Source organism: Elaeis guineensis, chromosome 13 (assembly GCF_000442705.2).
Source record: "Elaeis guineensis isolate ETL-2024a chromosome 13, EG11, whole genome shotgun sequence".
NCBI lineage: Eukaryota > Viridiplantae > Streptophyta > Magnoliopsida > Arecales > Arecaceae > Elaeis > Elaeis guineensis.
In genome coordinates, this window is record NC_026005.2 from 19329822 (window position 1) to 19354429 (window position 24608).

Below are 24608 nucleotides of genomic sequence, written 5' to 3' on the forward strand. Positions count from 1 at the left end.
GGGGACCACTGAAATCCCAAAGCAAGGGCACTCAGGTCACCCAACTCGTAAATACTACAAAGGTGGCAAAGGTGCGTGCTCGAGCACCCAATTGAAATGACACACCAGCACCAAACCAATGCGGGGCCTACTCCCTCACCTCCTGTGGCCCCCACCCACTTCGCAGATCCATCCTCTCTCTTACGCCAACCCCTTACCTTCAGGTGCCCGAATTTTCGTCCAAAATAAGTACTCGAGTATTTCCCCCTCCCACCCTCCTCTTCCTCCATCTCGCTTGGAGAATCCTTGCCACCATGACCCCAAGTGGAGGAAGGTGCCGAGTATATTAGCACAAATCTTATACACTGGATACTTAGAATGTGCTGTCTCCCAACACCCAAAAATGATGCTTTCTCCCTCCTCCCACCCTATCCCTCTGCGATGCTAACCACATCAGATATATATAGTCCTACATGGGCATCTCTTCAAAGACCCATCCAAAGTCTCTACAAACTACTCTATCATAGAGAAGAAGAGTAGAAACAGGGGAGCAAAGATGGTGAAGTTCTCCAAGCAGTTTGAGGGGCAGCTTGTTCCGGAGTGGAAGGAGGCTTTTGTTGATTACTGGCAGCTGAAGAAGGACCTTAAGAGGATGCAAGTCCTTGGTGCCAACCAAGGTCCCTCAAGCAAGCCACCACAAACTCCTTTAGCCCATAGGCTCCTCTCTCCCTTTTTCAGTTCATATGGACGCAAGGATCATGAAGTCATACAGGCATTTCTCACTACTGCCCTCTTTAATTATTCTACTCTCGCATTTATCTCATTAGATGCTATTACATGTCGTCTTGGTCGATGAACTACATAACATACACATGAAGATGTCTTTGTGAACTCTATTTTCTTCATCTTCTCTGTTTTTGTTCCGTCATTAATGGTCTATCGCGTAGTTCTAATGCCACTCTTTTGCATGATGTCCTCATTTCATGTGTGCTCTACTCGAGTAAGGATGCTTCTCCTCATGTATCCTTCACAAGGGCATGAGAGCTTGATACTCTCTGCCTCTTCTTCTTTCTTTTGGTTATGTGGCAGGAAGTGTATAATATGTATATATTTACCCACTAGGCGTCATCCCTCTCGACATCACAAGATTGTTACTAAGGTTTCGACCCAATTGATGAGAGGTCGATATGTTTGTGGAGTGATGATTTATTCTTTTCAAGATGTTTTACTCTGTTTTGATATATTTTTATGTTAATATAGGTACACAAGAAGCTCACAAGCTCGGCGAGCAGGGGGGTGTTATATGAGACTGAGCTTCTAGATCAATTTGCAGACACTGACGCAGCAAGAGAGTTCTTTACTAGGCTTGATCATCAGCTCAACAAGGTGAATCAATTCTACAAGGGGAAGGAGAAGGAGTTTGTGGAGAGAGGAGAGTCTCTAAACACGCAAATAGGGATTCTCCTTGAGCTCAAGGCGGCCCTCAAACGACGGCGAGAGAGGGGCACACTGGGTAATGATTCAAAGGAGGATCCATCAATATCTTGCTCAATTACATCTGGTAAGAAGATGAACTTTTGGTCTGTGTGTGTGTGTGTTTCACTGGTAAATAAGAAACTTGGATGTTGTGGGGGAGAGATCACATGTTTAGATGCATAACAAAAGCATGTCACTTGATCAACTGCCTCAACTAACTCTCGCCACTGGATAAGCATCGCATTGTTCATGAGTGTCCAATTAAAGATGGATGATGCTTTACGTTTAAAAAAAAAAATAAAAGAAAAAGGAAAAAAAAAAAAAAGGATCTATGCTAAGTCGTCCATGGTGAGATCTTTAGATTTTGGTGAATATAGATGCTGACCATTTCAGGCAGAGTACATCAGTTCAATTCATGGCATTGACGCTGCAACAGGTCAGAAATGGTTTGCACCTAGTGAACGAGGATTACATTTTACTGGCATAATACAGATATATTTACAAATTAAATGGTCGAAAACTGTATTTATCCTTGTCCTTAGATATTTTGGTAGTTTTATCTCATAGGTAAGCAAATTTGTTGGTCTAATTTCATTTTTTTTCCAACATAAAGATACTATATCATCATTATTATTTTTTGGTTGGCTATGTTAAAACCATCCAATGATTGAACATAACGTGAGAGAAAAATTTGCATAAACTAAAATGTTCTTATCTACTTACACTATTGTTCAAGAGTTTGTGTTCTAGAATAATGAAAATAATATTTCCCGCATTTGCATTTCTCATCCTCACCCTCAGCCAACAAAAAAAAAAAAAAAAAAAAGCCTGTGTTCTTTTTTTTTCCTAGCATTAAAGGTCATCTTCTCTTTGTTGATGATAGAGGAAGAGTCCATCAGGGGTACCATAGATCAAGACCCACCTCAAGAGATCTCAACAGGTGAACTTGAGAAGTGTGAGGTCCAGTTCCCTGCATCTCCTCAGAGACCTGATGACCCAGGGAATTTGGAGAAGGCTAGGAGAGAGGAAGAGAAGCTTAGGAGCTTCTCTGGTAGAGTAATCGACTGCCAAGGGAAGAGCTTAAAGATCAAAATACCCCTGACCACACCTTCGAGGACCATTTCTGCCCTTGCCGACTTACTTAGCCAGTCAAAAAAAGGTGGCCCAGAAGGTGGCAAGTTCAGCATCAATAAGACTAAGCTTCACCATGCAGAGAAGATGATCAAAGGTGCCTTCATTGAGATCTACAAAGGGTTGGGTTATCTCGGAACCTATCGGTGAGAATATGTTCATTTTTCTTAGTTTGAGCATAGATTTTAATATTGTAACTGGAGAAAAAGAGAAGAAAAACTGAAAGAATTCGAGCAGCAGAACTGAAAGAATTCATACCATTATTTCATTTGAGTGAAGAATTCATACCATTATTGACCTGTTTTAAACATTGATAACTTATGCCAAACATTATTTTTCCAGAAATCTGAACATGCTGGCTTTTGTAAAGATTTTGAAGAAGTTTGACAAGGTATAGATAATTTCAGCTAATACTTTGAGACAAATTAATCTTATAGTTATCCATAAATAAAGAAAGAAGGGATTTTAACGATTATTTATGCTTCAGGTGACAGGAAAACAAGTCCTCCCCATATATCTCAAAGTGGTAGAAAGTTCATATTTCAACAGCTCAGACAAGGCTAGTTTCTCTCTCCATATTTTTCTGCTCTTATATTTTTATACAGATGCACATACATAGATATTTAAAAAATTAACAACAAATTCCCTCCTGAGAGACATATCACTAAAGGAATAACCAACGTTCTAACTACCCCTTCTCGATATAGGCAATTAAGTTAATGGATGAGGTGGAGGAAATCTTCATCAAAAACTTCACAGAAGATGATAAGCAGAAGGCCATGAAGTACCTCAAGCCCCATCAGCGTAAAGAATCGCATGCTGTAACCTTCTTCATTGGTAATTACCAATTTCCTGAACATGAGCATCTGAATCAGTTATGAAAACAGAAGAAAGTATTTTCTAATGGCCACATATTTATCTAAATTAGGCCTCTTCACGGGATGCTTCATTGCACTTTTCACTGGATATTGCATCATGGCACACATAGCAGGGATGTACACTGGAGAATCAGACTCTGTCTACATGGAGACTGTCTACCCTGTCCTTAGGTAAGCACTAAACAAGTGCTCCAATCAAACTTTGAGTATAGCGATGATCATCTCATACAACATGCCACTGACATTAGACTTTTCTTGATTGCAGCATGTTTAGCCTCCTCTTCCTACACTTGTTTCTGTATGGGTGTAACATCTTCATGTGGAGAAAGACACGCATTAATTATAGCTTTATATTTGAATTCGCCCCAACCAAAGAGCTCAAGTACAGGGATGTGTTCTTGATATGTACTACGTCCATGACCATAGTGGTGGGAGTCATGTTTGCCCACTTGAGCCTCACTGCAAAAGGGTATTCTTCTACCAAAATCCAAGCAATCCCTGGCATTTTACTTCTGGTAATCTTATCTTCCTTCTCATGTAGTATATGGTTTTTATACCTCAGCTTTAGCCTTGATTGCAACCTCCCATGTGGATGGTTGCAATAGTTGTCAGCTAACACAAGTGGAGTGCTCTGCTGGGTTCTCCATTATCAATGAGACAAACATCAGCAGAATCTAGAATAACTTTGATGTGCTGGATAAATATAATATATTCTTGCCACCGTATGAAAATATTTGAGCATAACAAGGATTCCCATCTAATGTGACACAGATATTCTTGGTGGTGCTCGTATGCCCTTTGAACATTATCTACCGATCGAGCCGCTATCACTTCCTTAAAGTTATCAGGAATATCATCTTGTCACCACTGTACAAGGTAAGCCACTTGGTGATCAGTAATTGATTCATTCAAACTTTTCTCACACAACTAGTTGCTTATTTACACACTTTTTTTTCTGCAGGTAGTTATGGTAGATTTCTTCATGGCTGATCAACTTTGCAGCCAGGTACGTCTTTCTTATTTTAAATTTCCACAGAAATTTAGGTCAACCACAGTCGATGCATTTTATTTCATTCTCCTCTAAGAATTCCATCCAACATCAGGCTCAGAAAGATTTATTTTATTTCTAGTACATAAAAATAACCTAATTTCTGATCACGGTTGACATAAACAAAGCCTATAATTTAAGTTGTGTATTAGATTTTTAGGTTATAACTACAGAGGAAGCCTCTTCATGTAACCATGCTTATTACTTCCTGCTAAAATTTGGTATTAAAAAAATGCTGCCTCTTGTTCAAAATCGGATTTAGAAAACACTTCCATTTGAAAGATGATATGTCTTATTCTAAATAAGCAACCAATTAAAATCTTCTTCGGATGAAAACAGGTTCCAATGCTTAGGAGTCTGGAGTATGTGGGTTGCTACTACATAACTGGCAGCTATAAGACCCAAGACTATGGGTTTTGCATGAGAACCAAACATTACAGAGATTTGGCTTACGCAGTGTCCTTCCTTCCTTACTACTGGAGAGCTATGCAGGTTTAACACAAACCCTGCTTATTATTTGAGCACAAATTATATCTGCTTTTTTTTATGATTATAATTTATGGAATGAGCATTATCTCATGAAGTGCTAATCGCACCATGCTTCACATCTGGATTTGGCAGTGTGCACGAAGATGGTTTGATGAAGGGCAGACAAGCCACCTTGTCAACTTGGGGAAGTATGTTTCTGCAATGCTTGCAGCTGGTGCCAAAGTAGCATATGAGAAGGAGAAGACCATTGGGTGGCTCTCCCTCCTTGTTGTTATGTCCAGCACTGCAACTGTGTATCAATTATACTGGGATTTTGTCAAGGATTGGGGCTTGCTCCAACTCAATTCGAAAAACCCATGGCTTAGGAATGAATTGATGCTTCGTCGGAAGTTCATATACTTCTTGTCCATGGTATGTTCCTACCTCCCTCTTCATCCTTTTCATAAACGCCATTAGTATTAAGTTTTTTAATAGAGCTTACTCTAACATGAAGGAGGAGAAGAGCCTAAAATGTACATGAAATGAAATGATTTACAAATGGCCTTCATAAAAAGAGTCCAATCTAATTTTTCTTTAGTTTATATTTATCCTTGTAAAGTTTGTGTAATTTTCGTTTCATCTTGCAGGGTCTCAACTTTGTCTTAAGGCTTGCTTGGCTACAAACTGTTCTTCACTCCAATTTTGGGAGTTTGGATTATAGAGTAACCTCATTCTTCTTAGCAGCTCTTGAGGTGATTCGGCGAGGGCATTGGAATTTCTACAGGTAAACAGTTACCAATGCGAATATCAATTGCACATGCCTCATTGAAATTATCTTGGTAAATTCAAAAGCACCAGTAGCTCCACACTTCTCATTAGAATATGTAAACTTGGCATGGGTTCATTTGGGAGTGAAGACTGCAGATAGCTCCATTTTATGCCGTTTGGGCTATTGTTTTACATTCTTTTCTGCTTCTTTTTTCCATGTCCACCCCTTTCATACATATAATTATCGTCTCGAATGAGCATGATAAATCTTCATGCACCTCATAACAAGCCGAAGTTGTTCGCATTTTCCATTGGCCTAAAATATTCGATTTCACCTGCACAAAATGGTCAAGGATGCAAGCATTTCTCTTCCATCAAAAATATCTCAATTTGCTATAAAATAGAAGTGTATCATTGCCTCTAACAACAAGCTACGATATTTCAGGTTGGAGAACGAGCATCTAAACAATGCCGGAAAGTTTAGGGCCGTCAAGACAGTTCCACTGCCTTTTCATGAAGTGGACCAGGATTGATCGGCCGATGACCAACAAGCCTTCAACATTACATGGCCAAGGAACAGCTGGAAGGGGTTGGGGGAGGTTTCCTCTTCCTGTGATTGGCAATTTATTGGATCAGAAAAGCACAATTTAACCCCATTGATATCAGAAAGTATACATACCTGTATATGGTGATTCATTCTTGGTGCTGCAAATGAAAGAAGCATCATATATCCATGTTCTATGTTTTCCTGTCAACATCAAAATGACAATGATATCTTAGAACTCTAGAATAAAATAGGTGCAAAAACAATAGTAATTGATCGGTCCAATGCATGTTTTCAGAATAGACAGCATCAACAGATGGGCCTTAAGCTCATGATCCCTCAAGTTTCTGTTTTGAAAGTTTTCAGTTCTGCGAAATTGATCAGGACGTTAGCTGGCTATGACTGTGAATATGGAACTGTAGAATTGAACAGCTCCGAGGAAAATTGATAAATGTCACGAACAATGGAAATCATGAATCAATTTATTTGCTTTTTGCTGTCAAAATCTTAGATTACAAGGTGTCTAAGTTCTGATGGGATCCGGTGCATTGGTGCTGGTTACTGAGTTAACAGACCAAACATGCAGCAGGGGCAGACGATCGTTGAGAGCTAGGCTTGCAAGAGCCCGAGGGAATCGGTCCACCGAAACATGAGATCCAATGATCATGGCCTGTTTTGAGAGCCTGTGATGAACCAACATATTTTTTCAGGAACAACAGCAGCACCATACGTTAGCTGCACATCTAGGATGTCAGAATTCAAACTCCTAGAACAAATAATCAACTCCACATTTTTTTATCTAATTTATATTTAAATTCAATATTCTCACCGTAGTGCAATCCTTTAGTCTAATGGCACTTTGGGTATGATCTTGGTTTTCAATTCCCTTCCCTTTCTATTATTATATTGTACATCAATAAATTTCGTGCATAAACATGCCCATCTTGATGAGAATAATGATAACAAGAAGTTTTCTACCTCAGGTGGACGCACAGTTAACAATAATAATAATAATAATAATAATAATAATAATAATAATAATAATAATAATAATAATAATAATAATAATAATAATAATAATAATAATAATAATATTGTTATCATTATCATCATGATTATCTATAATTATAAATTTATGATAAATATGTAAAATATTTTATACTTATTTTTTTCATCTTAAAAATAATTAAAAATAATATATCTTTTTTGATAAGATGAAGTACTCATACAAATCTACTATAGATACAACTAGAAAGATTAGAAAAAAGATGTCATCAGTCCAAATGGCCCTTGAGTGCTTGGTAAGAAAATTGGTGATCCAATCTATGGTATTGTTTACCTCATGATAGATATATCTAACATTTATGGAGATGTACCTCCAGCAATCTCCCAATATTACAAACAAAAGGGTATACAATAGCAACACCCATCTGCTTCCATATCAGTCTACCATCGATCTATTATGGTAGAGTCCTCCTCGACAACCAATTAGTCGGCTACCCTTTCGGATTGTTTGTAACTTCGCTTTAGAAACGATGGTCCCAAAAAGATAGATCCCGCCGACTACTATAAATTTGGAGTAGGGCTGGCAAAATATGATCCGAGCCGTCAATCGGATCCGTATTCGATCCGTCATAAACAGGTTTGAATTTAGGCTAAACGGGTTCGGGTCATAAATGGGTCGATCCGTTTAACCCATTTAATAAGTGGGTCGGATATGTATTTTAGATATCTGACCCGTTTAACCCGTTTAATATTTAGGTTGGGTTGAGTCAGATAACCCATTTAACCTGTTTAACCTATTTCTGATCCATTTAACCCGACCTGTTTAACCTGTTTAACCCATTTAAGATCCGTTTAACTTGTTTAAAATCTGTTTAACCTGTTTCTGACCCATTTAACTTGATCTGTTTAACCTGTTTAATCCGTTTAATCTAATTTGATCTATTTAATAAACGGATTAAAAGGATCGGATCGGCTTACCTGTTTAATAAACATGTCGGATTCAGATTTGAATTTTTGACCCATTTAATAAATAGATCGGGTTTGGATTGACCATTTTTTGATCCGATCTATTTATGATCGATCCGATCTATTTGCCACCCCTATTTGGAGTTAGGATCTTGAATTGTAAACTCAATCGCCACCAATTCAGAAATAGTATATCCAAGCTAGCAACATAAATATAGCCACTAATTTATTCTATCGCTTACCACAACTTTTCCGAATACTAGAAATTTTCATCGCTGCATGCATTGGTTATTGTGTATACCCTCATCCATATAAGCCCTCTTCACTGGTAGAAAAATTATTAATTAGAATACTTCATCACGATCCTTACATCATTCAATAACAAACTAGTATAGTGAATATTTTTTTTCAAAACAGTAAAAATTGTTAGCCAACTAATTATAGTTAATAATAATTTTTTTATTTAAAATTTTCAATCAAGCATAAATAATAATATATTTTTTAATCATAGATGATGTATTGGTTTGTTATGAATAATTCTTTGTACACTGCATGCGGTACAGAAAAAATATACTACTCCATTTGATTGGTCCACGTAGCCATCACTTTCCAACATATATTTAATATCTACAGTTTCATTTTTTCGTTTGAAATTTTGAATGATGAAAATATTTTTTTTCTTTTGAAAAAATTATGACATCCTACAGTCAAATTATCACTTCCTATTTATAATTTAACTACAGAATGTCATGAGAAAAGAAAAAATATTTTTATTATTTAAAAATTTTATAAATTTTAAATGATGAAAATATCTTTTTTTTATTATAATTTTTAAAAAAAAATATAATTTTATATGTAAAAAAATCATAATTTGATCGTAGAAGAGATATTTTTATTATTTAAAATTTTAAAAAAAAAATAATTATAAATATTAAATATATATTAAAAAATAATAATAATATATTTTAATATAATTGGATGTTCCATTTCACGTTAATGATTTTATTATACCGCATGCAGTGCGCAGCGACCTTCTTAGTTGTTATTGAACGGCGCAAGGTGCATTCGATGGAATTGTTCCGATCAATATTTTTTCCCACCAGCGTCGACTTGCCAGACCTAGGCATGGATGAGATGATCAAGTACCGTTAAATAGTGGGACCAGTCTAAATGGACGGCCGCTGATTTAAAGGAAGCTCGCAGATGCTCTTCGCTCGCCCTCGCTTCATCGCCTCCTCAAAACCCTAAACCCTCGACCCGTTCCGACCCTCCCCTGAGTTGCGCGAGCTTAGAGCAAGCAGGAGAGAGGGCAAGGGGGAAGAAAACGAGAAGGGATGGTTCGCCCTTACGCCGTGAAGGGGCGAAAGCACAAGAAGAGAAAAATTGAAAAAGTGGTAGAAGAGCAGAAAGATGAGGTCTTGGAAGCGGAGGAGGAGGAGGGCGTGAAGGAAGAGGAGGCGGGGAGTGGAGGAGAGGCGGCGGAGGCGGAGGATGAGAGGAGGGCGGAGGAGGCTGTGGAACAGATGGCGGGAATCCCCATCATGCCTCCCGTCGAGGGGGCGAAGAAGCCCGGCGTCATCTTCGTTCTCGAGAAGGCAACCCTGGAAATCGGCAAAGTCGGGAAGGTAAGCGGCAAGCGACTCTTAGAGTGGTTTATAGGGTTCAATATTGGATTCTGTGGGGACGGGTTTGATCAAGGTGTTAATTATGGTTCTGAGATTGCTTGGAATTGTGATTCCTGGTGGGCAAAGCGGAGAAAGTGAACGGCAATGACTATTTCTCTATTTCGGGGATTCTTGACGTTCAAGTAAAGATTTTTGGTTTTTGATATTAAGGTTTTCATTGCGGTTCCACTAGGGTTCAGGGTCGAATTGGAACTGTGGTTTCTAGTTATCAGAGTTGGAAAGACGAGCGAAAATTGCTATAAGGTTGGGATTTTGACATTAGGGTTTTGCTCTAGGGTTCAAGAAGAGTTTTTGAGTTTGGGATTTTGCTTTTAGGTCTTGATTGAGTTCTGGGTTTGATTGTATTTGTGGTTAATGGTTGCCAAATTTGCTGGGAGGTAAGTGAGAATGACCACAAAAGTTGGAATGGCAAGTAAAAATCGCTCCCGGGATTGGATATTTTGATTAGGATTCTAGTCTCGGGCTTAATTAAAGTTTTGTTAGTGTTAACCTTGTGGTTCCTTGGGAGAGCATCTGTGGAGGTTGCCAGGTGAGCAGAAATTGCTTTTTAGGTGGTTCTTACTTCTTACCACTTACAAGCAGATTTTTCCTGGTTAATATCAATTTAGTCATGTAATTAGGAAGTCCAAAACACCAATGGTGCCAAATGACAACAGTTGTTTGCTCTTCGTCAAACAGTTAGATGCTTATACATGGGTTTTTAAGGTTGATTTTTTTTCTTTTTGTTTTTTCTTTGCAAGATGTTATCACCATGTATGTAATGTGTATTCTGGAATAAATTTCTTATTATTTGTTTTATAGATAATTTAACTAATTTTCTTTTCTCATGTTCAGGCATTCCACATTCTGAACTCAGACGAGCATGCCCACTATCTAAAAAAGCAGAACCGTAATCCTGCTGATTATAGGCCAGATATCATTCACCAGGTTTGCAGATTTCTTGATCCTGTTCTCCATTTTAGTTTGCAGTTTGTAATCTCCATTAAGTTACACTACCATGTGCATATATATACACATTATGTCACTTTAGCAGTCTATATTTAATGCTTGCTGCAGTTTTCTCATAGCTGGCATGCCTGTCAATTTTAACAATCCAAATATCATACTCCATGAAAATCCCTTAAAATTAACAGCTCATGAAATGGTGTGGCTTCATACTCCATGAAAATTGATTTTAACCATTTACATGTCAAATGATGATTGTGTCAGGCACTTCTTGCTATTTTTGATAGCCCCGTAACTAAGGCTGGGAGGCTGCAGGCTGTTTACGTAAAAACTGATAAAGGAGTTCTTTTCGAAATTAAACCATATGTACGCATCCCACGTACATTCAAGCGGTTCTCTGGGCTCATGTGTAAGTTACAATAAAGCTACTTTTATTCCTCTGAAACTTGATAAATGTTCAGATCTTGTAATTGTTTGCCAAATCAATGTGTTGGTATACACTTTCTCTTTGTTTTTACAGTGCAATTACTTCAAAAATTGAGTATAACTGCTGTTGGCAAGCGTGAGAAACTTCTTAACGTGATAAAAAATCCTGTTACACGCCACTTGCCTGCCAATTCCCGTAGAATAGGTTAGATTCCATTCCATCAATTTCTTTAAGCATTAATTGTTGTTATTAATGAATGCTAACCACTCAGTTTATAGGCCTTTCATATAGCTCAGAGAAGTTGGTTGATCTGAACAATTATGTTGCTGCTGCTGCAAGTGATGATGTCAGCCTTGTTTTTGTGGTATGTGGGAATAACGATAAATCTTTTAACTGAAGAGGCTTACTATGATCATATTCATACATATTACTTTATTGGACCATATGTTCAGGTTGGTGCTATGGCACATGGAGTGATTGATAAGGAATATGCAGATGATTTTATAGCCAGTAAGTTTTGATCTCATTTAATGAGTTAATATTACAACCAAAGTGTAGAGTTTCAGTGAGTACTGTAATATGCCACATGATACTCTGCCAAGTCCTTGTTGGTATCATGCTTATCCTCCATTTTTTAGTAGGTATGTATTGAACTAACAAAAGTTGTGTTAACTTTGGATTATTGTATATTAATTAGTACCCAGACTCTCAACAATGTATGTCCATATATCTGACCCATGTTTTTCAAAAATAGAATATGTTATATGGTTTGATATTATTTTGACAGTGAATTAAGGATGCTAGTGTGTATCATACATTATCCATTGTGCCAGCGCTGCTACATTCATATCTATATAGGCCTATGTCAGATTAGCCTAAGCAGTATTTCCTGAGAGATCTCAGGGACAAGTGCACCATGTTTTTGTGATTCATCCTAATCATTATAATCAAACTAAACCTCATTCTCTGTAATCATTGTTCCAATTTTAATATGAACCACATGATACTGATCTGCTAGCTAAAACTTGCCACCTTGTTATCTGCAGTTTCTGAATATCCGCTCAGTGCAGCATGCTGTTTAAACCGGATATGTGGTGCACTCGAGCAAAAGTGGAGGATCAGATGAAGCAAAGTCCACCCAGAACTTTTCTTCACTCTTTCTTTGTTTATCTAGTAACTCAACCTTTCTCCTTCCTGCAAGCTAGCCATTTCCAAGTCTCTTTCATCTGTTTATATGATAATGGTGAATTCTATTTATTGATGAGCCTAGTATTTCTCGCTTCCATCAAACATATTGCTGCAAGATATGGGAAAGTTGAGATTATTTCAAAACTGTATAACTTCAACTATTTTTGTTTCTTTTTGAATGCATATTTTTCCCTTATGTAGCTTGATAATTTTGAATTATATAGTGATTTGATGATGAGTAGTTTTGAGCTAAGGGGCTGGAGTCTGTTTTAAGCAAAACTTTGCGCAGAAATTTGTCAATCAGAGTTGGCTGCAGGGAGTCTCTTTGTATGATTTGTTCATTGTTGTTTCAGTAAGAGTCATCCTGTTCTAATGGGATGGTTGAACTTGATAACATGCTGCAGAATATGCCTGTCTTATTGGTCTACACCAGGCGGTTTCTCATAATGCTGTATGTGCTGTTTCAGAGTGTATCTTATGGCAGTTGATGCTGTATGTGCTATTTCAGAGTGTATCTTGTAGCATTTGATAGATCTTCTTTACCAACATAGTAATCATGGTTAAGATGATAGAAGATGGTGTGGTGAAATTTAGTCCTCTTTTAATGCAGGAGCATTGTGTATTCTCTTATTGGTTAGCTTGAACTTAGGGAAACCTTGTAGGGCTGCTATGCAGCTGCATAATTTCGGAGTTGCGGCTCTACTGGTATAATGGCGATTAGGTCATCTACAACTTGAATTTATTTGGCAGACTTGATGATGAAGCGGCTGCCGGTGATCATTGCGTGCTCTTCAGATAAATGATGTATTTATTTGAGGGACTCATGTTTGTTTAACATCCTTTGCTGTTAGTTGTTTCTGTCAACAAACTTGTGGTTTGGTGATCAAAAGGTATCCTAAAAGATTTTCGTTTGTGCGCGCTGGGAGCACAATCTAAATGATGCGCTGAATGTATTGCGTGCACAAATGCGTCTTCCCTCTGGTACAGAGGTTGTCGTCGGATGCTTAGCCGCCAAAGTTGCAGTTTTAGAATAAGACATGGTTTGGAATTCGCATCCAACTTGATCAATGGACGTTCCATCATTTAGAACTTAGATTTGGTGAGGCTTGGACGGGAGAACGTGAGCTATCTTCTTGAGCTTGACCTCGCGATCACTTATTAATTATCATCCCCGGATCCTGTGTCTTATATTTCTAAACTCTTATTACTGAAAATGGTACAAAAGCATTAGTCCTACCTCTTGCGCGAGGCTAATATCATTTTCCTTTTCACCCAGCTTGCCTCAAAAAATCAGGAATATGATTTTGGTTTGTATAGAATACGGGGAGGTAAAGCTTTGGATCACTTGTTACTGGCACGACTCTAAAAGCTAACTGAAGTGATTGAACCAATTCCATTTTCATGTCCGAGACAGCAGAAAAAATTGTCTTGCTTTATCACACACTGAAACTAATGTGAAAATAAATATAAAGATAGCATTCGTAGCTGGTGAACAAATGAAGATAATCCTCTGCAACATAAGACAAACTGGAATTCTTCTATGTGGCCGCAAGCGGTGCGAACTTAGATCATTAACAGCACAAAGAAAGCCAATACGGTAGTCACCCAGCTTTGGAGCATCCCTCCATTCCCAAACATCGCAATGCTTCCATTCTGAAATCAAAATGAACAGAAGAGTGGTTAGGGTTAAGCAAAATCCTGCATGAGCCAAAGCTCTTTAATTCAATGAACTCGTGAAACTTCAGTTATGATGATATTATACAGCTACCGCAAGCAAATAAAAATTAGTGCTCTTTTATGCTTGCGCCCTAGCAATATTGGTCTTTTGAGCTAACTTTGGAAATTTGCAGGTACCCTGCGCATTTATGTTCTATTAATATACTAATATTGATGGTGCTTCTTTTAAATAATTGGATTCTAACAGTTATACAAACAATTTTGTTTTATTATTTCTTATAAAGCGGTTTGGTAAAACAAGGTGAGTCATAAAACGTTTAAAACATGAGTTAGGTCAGAAATAAATCTTCAATATATTGCATGAAACTTGATTTATAGAAAATAAGTTTTCATGATTTTGTATTTTAGAAGCCTCACAAACAACAAACTAACCCTGTAATGTTATCTTGAAATTAAATGTATACCTGATGTGATCTAACTAAAACTGAATCATAAATATTCCATCACTGCAGCATTATTTTTGTTTTTTTTATTGCTTGCAATGTTTTTTTTTTTTTTAATTTCTTTTTTGATTGGTAGCAATCTCCTAGTTTTCTTCTTCTCTCTCTTCTTTTTTTCTCAATTTGTATCTTTTGTGACATTTTCATTTTTGACAAAAAATGACCCATATGCATGCACTAATTACTGCTATTAAGTTCATTGTACCCTTATACATGCATTAATCCGATAAAACATAATCTTTCTTTCTTTTTTTCCTCTTAAAGAATATTAGTATTTTGTTATATTAATCGTAACGAAATTAACATGGCTAGTAATCTAATTTGAAATTCTGCTTGGTTACCAGATCAATCGGTTGAGGCGCCGGACTTGTTACATCCTCCGCATCAGGTGGTGTGGGCGCAATCGGGGCCGGCGGGCTCGGCACTGTCGGCGCCGGCGCTGGTGCATGCTTCTTCCTATGCCTTCTCTTCTTATGCTTCCCCTTACCCTTCGCTGGAGCTGGTGCCGGTACTGGTGCAGATATCGACGGTGCTGGTGCCGGCCCTGGCATTGGTGGAGGTGTAGCCGGAGCTGGCACCGGCGGTGGTGGAATTGGTGGCGGCACCGGCGCTGGCATCGGCGGTGGCGGTAATGGTGGTGGCGGCAATGCTGGCGGCGGCGGCAGTGCTGGTGGTGGTGGTAATGCTGGTGCTAATGGAACAGGAGGTGATGCCGGTGGCACTGGTGGTGGCGGTGTGACCACCGGCGGTGGTGGCAGTGGTGGTGGTGTGGAGACTGGAGGTGGTGAGCTTGGAGGGCTTGAGGAGGGTGGTGGTGTCACTGGTGGAGGTGTGGCGGCGGCCGGTGGTGGCTGCCCGGAGGGTGCAGCAACCGGGGCTTGTGCTCCAGCTACGCCGAGTTGAATGAGGAGAAGAGAGGTTGTGAAGCAAAGCCACCAGAGGGATTCCATGTTGAAGGACTTGTGTTGGGGTGGAATGGATTTGAGTGTAAGTTGGTGGACATTTGAGTTTATGAAGACGAGAGAGAACTGTGTGAGGATTGAAGATGAAGGAAGGTGGTTAGATTGGAGGATGGATTAAAAGGACACAAGAGCAAACCATGGCCCTTATATGAATGGCTTGGTCTGGAAGCTGGAAATCTGCTCTTCACCGCTCCATATAGATGGAGACAGAGCTGTTTGTGTTAGTTTGAAAAGATTTTTTGTGGTCCTTTATGGTTCGCATATGGTTCATGTTTCAAGTGTTGGCAGGGAGCTCAGCCTCTACGGGCAATCTTTGTGGTTACATTTGGAGAGAGATTGAAAGGACCTGAGAACCACCATATGGAACGCCTTGGCTTGGATCTACTCACCATAGCTGTAAAGGGCTCGCGTGTTAGTTTTGAATGAACGTAAGCTATTATGAAGTTTAGCTATTTTGGTTCGCAAGTGGTTCATACATGAGCTGTATATCTTTCTGTGGAAGATGAAACGTCGACTTTGAAGTGAAGGAAGTGGGTGCACTTAATTATATAAGAAAGATGGTCTAGTTTTTTTTTTTTTTTGGGTGTACAGAAAGTTGGTCTGGTTTACTATGCCTTCTTGGCGGTGGTTTGAAGGAACTGCCACCTCAGGGAGGGGAAGGTAGAAGCCTTCTCCTACTATTTCTTTATATTTCATTTGGACGCTGCTACATTTACCCAATTAACCATCCAAAACGAGTGTACACCTTTTTTTTCTCTAAACAAAACGGGTAGTGGTTTAATGGAAGCTGAAATATCAAATTTCCCCTAATTGTTTAGGAAAAACAGTTGGATAAGTTTCAGGGCACTTCAGGGGAGCCCAAGTCATCATTGACATTTTACCTTGGTTTATCTTGGTCGATATGGCAAGTGAGCGAATTTGAAAAGAATCAAGATTTTCCAATGTCTTCACTGACTTTTATTTTTTTGGGTAAGTAGATCGACACTCTAGATATAGCAATATAGTAAACCTAGGTTGCAAACAGATTAGGTCAGGCCTGGGAATGTTTGACCCATCCCGATCTAATTTCCTATTCGATTTGTGACTTTGGATCTAGATCCAGCTCATTACCTGATCAGGTCAATCGAAAGAATTTTGGATGCAGTGCGTCATTCAAGTTGGGCCCTGATCAATCATTTAGGTTAGATTGAGGTCAAGTATAACATAATTTTTATTCAGAAAATTTTAATTTCATTCAAATAGTTGATCATTCTTAACTTTATAAATTATAATTTTTTAAATATATATTAATATACTTGAGGACATATAAATAAGAATTCACCAAACTAAATTATAAAATATAAACATCTAAATATAGTTAAGTGGAAATAGACAAAAGGAGATGTAGTTGTTGAAATAAAAAAGATAATTAGCTCAAATGAAAGTTTATTCAATTAGGAAAGATATTTAAAGTGAAGGAGGAGCAGGTTTGTATGAATTAGGTTTCAGGATGGATTGAATCACATTCAAGTTAGGTTAATTTCATTTTTTGTTGATCCAAATTAGATTCGGATGATATACAAATCGATTTGGATCAGATCGAGCATAAAATATAAGATCCATCTGACCTGAAATTTAGACTAAATCCAATTTTGAACTCGATCCAATTCACAAATTTTTAAATATGGATCAGGTTAAGTCACAAGTTAGCTTGACCCATTTATAGTCCTAAGTAAATTCGGGATTAAGAATCATATGTAAGTATTGATTTCGATATTTATTAATTAAAATATCTATTTTGAAAAATAAAAATAATTAATCAAAAATATTGGTTGATATGAACATATTGCATCTATTGATATCTTAGATATTACTAATTTGTATTGGATGAGATAAGAGGGTCAAGAATTTTATATTTTTCATATCAACAGGTGGCCATACTAACATAGAGCAACATCTTGGATGTGAAAATCTAGAACTTGATTTAAATTTACTCTGAATTGGCTTTGGATTTGATACTTACATACAAAATTTAAAAACTATGGACTTGGCAGGTAGCTAGGGTTGAGTAAATTCTCTTCTCATCTCACTATTTTGGATTGGTGCTAGAGGCCAAGTTTCAGGGCATACATCCAAATATTTCCCATTTACATTACGTCCAATTGGGTCAAGTTGATAAATAATAGACCCTATAGATTTTTTTTTGTCAAAATTAGAAGAAGCTAATCTCCACCTTTCTATCTTTATTCTTACCCCACCTCTCAAAGACAACTCCAACCGTGATCATACCCTTGACCTATTGCCTAAGTGGCAAGAGGTGGTACCTTTTGAGCGAAAGTTTAGGGGTCACTCCTCATAGAATCTTCTGACAAATTAGCACATTAATCTCTATTCTAGGTTGGCGTTATGCATAAATTAAACTAGCTTTGGTTTGGATGGAGGTTGACTTGACCCAATTGCATCTTTAACTATTGTTGACCATGATTTTGTTTCCTAATTCAAAAACGATAAGCACTAGATCAAGTCAAACAAACATTCAACACAAGAAGATACTAGCGGTCAGTCCAACTGATGCAAGGTCTATTTAAGTAAATTATCACAACTCCATCTCCCCTAAAAGATACATTGAGACTTGATGGAGGTTGAATATTAGTCATTTTCAGATCAAGAAAATCTGCATAATCTCCTTGTATAAAAATCCCTATGTTGAATACCACTATAATTTCATCCAGATTGTATTTGGTTTGTGATTAGAATTAGAATTGAAAATTGGGATTAGAATGGATTGGAATAGAAATCGGCATGGCCATATCCTTTGATGTGTTTGATTCGTGACTGAAATCTGAATTTGAATGAGATTTGAATACTAGAAGAGAATAAGGATTGGATTTTGAAAGATTGTGACATTTCTATTCTCTCTTGAAATTGAAATGGGAATGAGAGCGTTCCAAACCAAATAGTTAAAATTGGAGTTACTGTAATAACCCAGATTAAAAAAAATAATAATAAAAAAAGAAGAGAACGGAAGAGGACTCCTGATAGAGTTCGTCTTCCCTCTTTGAATCAGAATGGGATTGGGACTCTAGGAGCCTTAGATCCCATCTATAAATTTCCTCTTCTTTATCTTAAGCAAGCCATGAAAACATCAGGCTTCCTCTCTCTTCTATCTCCTTCTTTTCTTTCGAAGGAGTCGTTGATTGCCTTCACCGTGCCCACCGAAAATCAAGACCGGAGATGCCACCGGAACCAAGGTAAGGTCCTAATCCTTCTTTTTCTCTCTCTTGCTCATCTTCTCACAACCCCAGACCTCACCGTCGGCCATCGATTTTGCTGGAAATAAATTCCAAAGAAGATCCCCTATTTTCTCCATGTTATCTTATTTTTTTTTCTTCTTTCCGTCATTGGTTGCCGTCGTCGGTCACTAGACCTGATCTCTCGACGTCGTCGAGGACTGCTCCACCGGTCGGAGTGGTGGTCAATTGGGGGGAGGCCCTTAGTTCGGGAACAAGGGGGAGGAAGGACCTCCCCTGTTCCGTGAAGAAGAGAACCACACAGGTCCTCTGCTCCCGTGAAAAGAAAAGAAAAAGGAAAAAGGAAAAAGAAAAAGAAAAGAAAAAAGAAAAAGAAAAAGAAAAGAAAAGAAAAAGAAAAAAAATAATAATAAAAATACATGTGAGAGAAAGTTTCTCTCATCTCTCTCTCTTAAGTTCTTCTCTCTCTAGAATTGGACTTCTTCTCTCTACCTTCTCTCTCTAGATTCTCTCTCTAGACCTTTTTCTCTCTCTTTATGGATTTTATCTCTCTAAGATCTTTCTACTCTCTCTCTGATTGTATCACAGACCCTAGGATAAATTTGAAATAAAAATATGATGAATTGAGATTGCTCCGAAATTCATGCGGTAGATCTGATCCCAGTCCGATCCTATTCGAAATTTATAACATTTGATTCATAATAAGTCACCCTGATAGGATCTCTGATGATCTTGACCATGATTGCCTCATCGAAAGGATACGAAGATTCTCTCTCCACTTTTTTTCTCTACTTTCTCTCTCTAGAATTTTCTCTCTCTTCATGAATTTTTTCTTTCTAGAAGTCTTATGGATCAGTGAAGGATCTAGATACTTAGATAAATCTTAATTTTGATTAATCCTAAGAGAGGTCCTCGATTTGTGTTATTAGGATCGATTATCGGTAATTTCTCTATATGTGATTTTTATATTGATCAGAATCATGAAGAGATGATTGTCTGCATATGATATCGAGTGTAATATTTTGTTAGAAAAATTCATAAATCAAAGAAGAACATTGATTTCTGTGCTTGGATCAGTCACCAATAAAGGTAAGAATCTCTGTACATGATCACCATTATAAATATGCTATTTTACTGTTGGTCTTGCATTATTGGTTTTGCATCATCGGATTTGAGATCGATGAATTTATTATACCTGAGATACTGTTATTTGATTTTGAGTATGAGTATGTTATATCAATATATATATGTATCAGAGATTGATGGCATGATTATATGGATATGACATATCTGAATTGATCATAATGCAAGTCGGAATTGATTTGATGAAATCAACACATAATGATTAAATGAAAAGAAAGAGATATATGGTATAAACTAGTCTTGTCATATGGAACAGCCCGCCAGGAGCTTATGCCTGGGACAGTCCCCACTGGCTTACAGGTGGATCAGTCGGCCAGGAGCTCATGCTTGGGATAGCCCGCTAGGAGCTTATGCCTGGGACAGCCTCTCATGGATTTTCGTATGTGGGACAGCTGGCCAGGAGCTCATCCTGGGACAGTCTTGAAAGACTTTTTAAGTGGATTCGATTCGGATGATGACTGAGGTATAGACTTGGATAGTCCAGAGCCAGAAAGAAAATATTAAAAATCATGTGATTATGAAAAGAGAAATGAAAGATAAGACATGAAATAATTGTTGAATAAAAGTGTTTCATCTGTTAACATATGATAATGCATCTATTGTTACAAGACAGAAAATTTATGGATATTTGCATTATTCTAGACATTGAACATGAAATTTTATATTTTATTGCTTATCCTTATTTTCAGACTATATTACTATATCAGTGTGATATGAAAATTCTTACTGGGCTGTAAAGCTCACACATCTTCATCTTTCTTTTTCTTCTCAGAGTTACAGGACGTTCATGATTGGCTATGGCTTAGATTTATGGGTGAGCAGATGGATAGATAGAGTGTCATAGTACCTGATCAGAGGATTGAAAAAAATTAATTTGTCATTATGTAAGGTTTTACGAATTATTGTTGAAATTAATTGTTATGGATGTTAAGATTGTAATGATTTATTTTGGCCTTGCATATTCTTTAGGGCTTGCTCTAAGGAGTGTGCGGCCATCACGTATCCGATCCGGATGTTGGGTTCGGGGCGTGACAGAATGGTATCAGAGCCTAAGTTTAGGAATCCTAAGGTTCCTATTAGAGGAAGAGTATATGGGTAGACTTTTAGATGAAAATTGACTAATATGAGATATTAAAACTTTATGTAAGATCAGTAGGATGTGACAGAGTGGCATCTGAGCTTAGAGCTTAGGTTACATTTATTTGGGGACAATGATACAAGTGATTAAGATATGACAGAATAGTACTAGAGCCCAAGTTTAAGGTCACTAGGGATTGTCATATAAGTGATATCAAAACTTTGAGATTATAATCAATAGAGTATGATAGATAATATCAGAGTTTAAGGTTATAATTATTAAGGATATAATAGAATGATATTACAATTTAGGTTATGATCGTTAGAGAATATGATTTAAGTGATATTTAAGCTTAAGATTATAATTATTTAAAATTATGACTTTAGTGATATTTAAACTTAGGTTATGATCATGAGGAACATGATAGATATAAGAAAAAATATTCAATATTTAGATTTCGAATCAATAGATATTAAGATGAAATTTATGTATAAGTGGCATATGATATCTATAATAGAATTGACGAGTTATATCTTAGATTTCAATTAGTAAGGTTGATCTAAGTATGAAAAGAGTTGACCTTGGAATGAAGTGGGAGGTATTGATAAGTTATGTTGAGTATACTAGATGATTTTGGAATATAAAACTTATATAATTGAAGATCATATTTTTTTTTTAATTTCAATGATAATTGTCTGAACATTATGAATTTTGGACTTATCAAAGAAAGTTAATTAGGGTATGGTCTAAGAAGAAATTACATCATATGAGAGAGAAATATTTTTGAACACTGAACCTATAAGAGGTCATATATGAAACTCAATCTTAGATAAAAAATATACTTAAATTTTATTATGAGAATATGAGATACACATTTTGGTGAAATCCTTGGTTACTCAAAATATCATATTCTGAATAGGATTCTTTGATCCTTCAAGTTATATTGAATTTCAAGTCAAAAGCTTACTTTTCTAAGTGGATCAAAAGTATTTTGATATTATTGTTAAATTAAAGAAGAAAATTTATTTTGTCAAAGTATGATATACAAGTTATGATGAAATTCTTAATAATTCGTATTACTATCTTTGGATTACATTTTAATTTTCTTATGATTGTTGAAGATGGTGAAGTGTATTAATTATTCAAGTCAAAGTTTGAATTTTTTTTTTAAAATTGAACTAAGACATCTTGTTAGTGTTAAATTTTGAATGACTTATACAAGGGACAAAATTTTGTATGGATTTATTGATTAATATTAAGGATTGTGATGAAAGGAGCTTTATAAGAAATAATCAAGTTGATTCTACTTAAGGATGTTGGCTTGAGTTCTTCTAGTTTGTCAAGTTAGAATTAATTCTTTTAAAAAAAAAGATTAATTTAAAAATTATCTAAATGATTGTAAGGTAAATCTAAGATTAACTCCAATTAATTCTAGACATATTGAATTCTTGAAGAGTGATGAAACTTATACAATGATTTCAAATATAAGAAGTAGATCAAGATTTAATTTTTATATACTATGCCCAAAGGTAGTAAAGATAAAGAAACTTAAAATTTTGTCTTAAGTCTTATATGAAATTTGAAGGTTGGATCTATCCTAGATTGATCTAACATATAAGGATATTTTATCTTTGATAGACCTATATAATTTGATAAATTAAGATCAGAGTGCGCAGCAAAAGCATGGTGGATTAAATCGATTTGAAATATTAATCTTTTAAATCAAAAGATATTATGATGGAATACATTAGTTGCAAATAAGGAAAAATTTTATTGATAATGAAAGGATACTATAAATTTTGATCTAATCTGATCATAGCCGGATAATTTTTGTCAGTAGGTTGCTTCATTGTAGATAATACCAAGAAATTCTAGATATCTCAAGTTTATTAACAGCTTGATAGTTCTGATATTAGTTCAAACTTAGAATGTCCTGACATAGATCTCATATTTTTTTTTAAATTTAATATTATTACTTGGACTGATATAAAAGATTGAGGTTTTCTTAAGATGAGAGTTTACATATAAAATTTGTTAAAAATTCAAGAGAAGAAAGAAATCGATAATTGTGAAGAGTGCCCGATGTTTGATCTTTATTTATTTTCTATCAAGGGTAGTCTAAGATAATTATGAATTTCGAGTGAAATATATTAGACAAATAATGGTGGTATATTAATATAAGTCCAAAATATTACAGTTCTTCAAAAAGTTGAAAAATCAATAAGAAGAGATGAATTTGAAATTTCAAATAATTTTTGTTATAACAAGATCATGAGAAATAAATAATATATAAGACATTATCGTAAGCTTAAGAATGACATGAAGAATGTATACTTTGAAATATATATCTCGAACGACATAACTTAAATTTCGAGGACGAAATTATTTTAAGGAGGGGAGAATGTAATAATCCAGATTAAAAAATAAAAAAAGAAGAGAACGGAAGAGGACTCCTGATAGAGTCCGTCTTCCCTCTTTGAATCAGAATGGGATTGGGACTCTAGGAGCCCTAGATCCCATCTATAAATTTCCTCTTCTTTATCTTAAGCAAGCCATGAAAATATCAGGCTTCCTCTCTCTTCTGTCTCCTTTTCTTTCGAAGGAGTCATTGATTGCCTTCACCGTGCCCACCGAAAGTCAAGACCGGAGATGCCACCGGAACCAAGGTAAGGTCCTAATCCTTCCTTTTCTCTCTCTTGCTCATCTTCTCACAACCCCAGACCTCACCATCGGCTATCGATTTTGCTGGAAATAAATTCCAAAGAAGATCCCCTGTTTTCTCCATGTTATCTTGTTTTTTTTTTCTTCTTTCCGTCACTGGTTGCCGTCATCGGTCACCAAACCCGATCTCTCGACGTCGTCGGGGACTGCTCCACCGATCGGAGTGGTGGTCAATTGGGGGGGAGGCCCTTAGTTCGGGAACAAGGGGGAGGAAGGACCTCCCCTGTTCCGTGAAGAAGAGAACCACACAGGTCCTCTGCTCCCGTGAAAAGAAAAGAAAAAGGAAAAAGAAAAAAGAAAAGAAAAAGGAAAAAGAAAAAAAAAAAATAATAAAAATACATGTGAGAGAAAGTTTCTCTCATCTCTTTCTCTTAAGTTCTTCTCTCTCTAGAATTGGACTTCTTCTCTCTACCTTCTCTCTCTAGATTCTCTCTCTAGACCTTTTTCTCTCTCTTTATGGATTTTATCTCTCTAAGGTCTTTCTACTCTCTCTCTGATTGTATCACAGACCCTAGGATAAATTTGAAATAAAAATATGATGAATTGAGATTGCTCCGAAATTCATGCGGTAGATCTGATCCCAGTCCGATCCTATTCGAAATTTATAACATTTGATTCATAATAAGTCACCCTGATAGGATCTCTGATGATCTTGACCATGATTGCCTCATCGAAAGGATACGAAGATTCTCTCTTCACTTTCTCTCTCTACTTTCTCTCTCTAAAATTTTTTCTCTCTTCATGGATTTTCTCTCTCTAGAAGTCTTATGGATCAGTGGAGAATCCATA

At 36.7% G+C, this 24608-nt stretch overlaps 3 protein-coding genes across 3 annotated transcripts; 2 read left to right on the plus strand and 1 right to left on the minus strand.

Moving 5' to 3' along the window:
- Positions 1–258: 258 nt before the first annotated feature.
- On the plus strand, positions 259–6503 carry LOC105056317 (phosphate transporter PHO1-3). Its single transcript, XM_010938475.4, has 14 exons — positions 259–751; positions 1240–1540; positions 2339–2732; positions 2929–2977; positions 3074–3145; positions 3294–3423; positions 3515–3635; positions 3730–3979; positions 4236–4340; positions 4426–4470; positions 4852–5004; positions 5134–5412; positions 5628–5764; positions 6194–6503. Exons 1-14 carry the CDS (start codon positions 536–538, stop codon positions 6279–6281), a joined length of 2340 nt encoding a protein of 779 aa, XP_010936777.1. The 5' UTR covers positions 259–535; the 3' UTR covers positions 6282–6503.
- Positions 6504–9338: 2835 nt separating this feature from the next.
- On the plus strand, positions 9339–12704 carry LOC105056316 (uncharacterized). Its single transcript, XM_010938472.4, has 7 exons — positions 9339–9888; positions 10783–10875; positions 11158–11302; positions 11414–11524; positions 11599–11684; positions 11773–11830; positions 12367–12704. Exons 1-7 carry the CDS (start codon positions 9598–9600, stop codon positions 12444–12446), a joined length of 864 nt encoding a protein of 287 aa, XP_010936774.1. The 5' UTR covers positions 9339–9597; the 3' UTR covers positions 12447–12704.
- Positions 12705–13921: 1217 nt separating this feature from the next.
- Positions 13922–15791, minus strand: LOC105056315 (uncharacterized). The gene is made up of 2 exons (XM_010938471.4): positions 15027–15791; positions 13922–14161 (listed from the first exon to the last, which is right to left on the minus strand). Exons 1-2 carry the CDS (start codon positions 15633–15635, stop codon positions 14072–14074), a joined length of 699 nt encoding a protein of 232 aa, XP_010936773.1. The 5' UTR covers positions 15636–15791; the 3' UTR covers positions 13922–14071.
- Between the last annotated feature and the right edge of the window lie 8817 nt (positions 15792–24608).

Coding starts and splice junctions, on each gene's coding strand:
- LOC105056317 (XM_010938475.4), top strand. CDS start 536: ATGGTGAAGTTCTCCAAGCAGTTTGAGGGGCAGCTTGTTCCGGAGTGG. Junction 2,733..2,928: donor GGTTATCTCGGAACCTATCG/GTGAGAATATGT, acceptor TTATTTTTCCAG/AAATCTGAACATGCTGGCTT. Junction 5,765..6,193: donor GGGCATTGGAATTTCTACAG/GTAAACAGTTAC, acceptor ACGATATTTCAG/GTTGGAGAACGAGCATCTAA.
- LOC105056316 (XM_010938472.4), top strand. CDS start 9,598: ATGGTTCGCCCTTACGCCGTGAAGGGGCGAAAGCACAAGAAGAGAAAA. Junction 11,303..11,413: donor GCGGTTCTCTGGGCTCATGT/GTAAGTTACAAT, acceptor TTGTTTTTACAG/TGCAATTACTTCAAAAATTG. Junction 11,685..11,772: donor ATGTCAGCCTTGTTTTTGTG/GTATGTGGGAAT, acceptor CCATATGTTCAG/GTTGGTGCTATGGCACATGG.
- LOC105056315 (XM_010938471.4), bottom strand. CDS start 15,635: ATGGAATCCCTCTGGTGGCTTTGCTTCACAACCTCTCTTCTCCTCATT. Junction 14,162..15,026: donor CGCCTCAACCGATTGATCTG/GTAACCAAGCAG, acceptor TTTTGATTTCAG/AATGGAAGCATTGCGATGTT.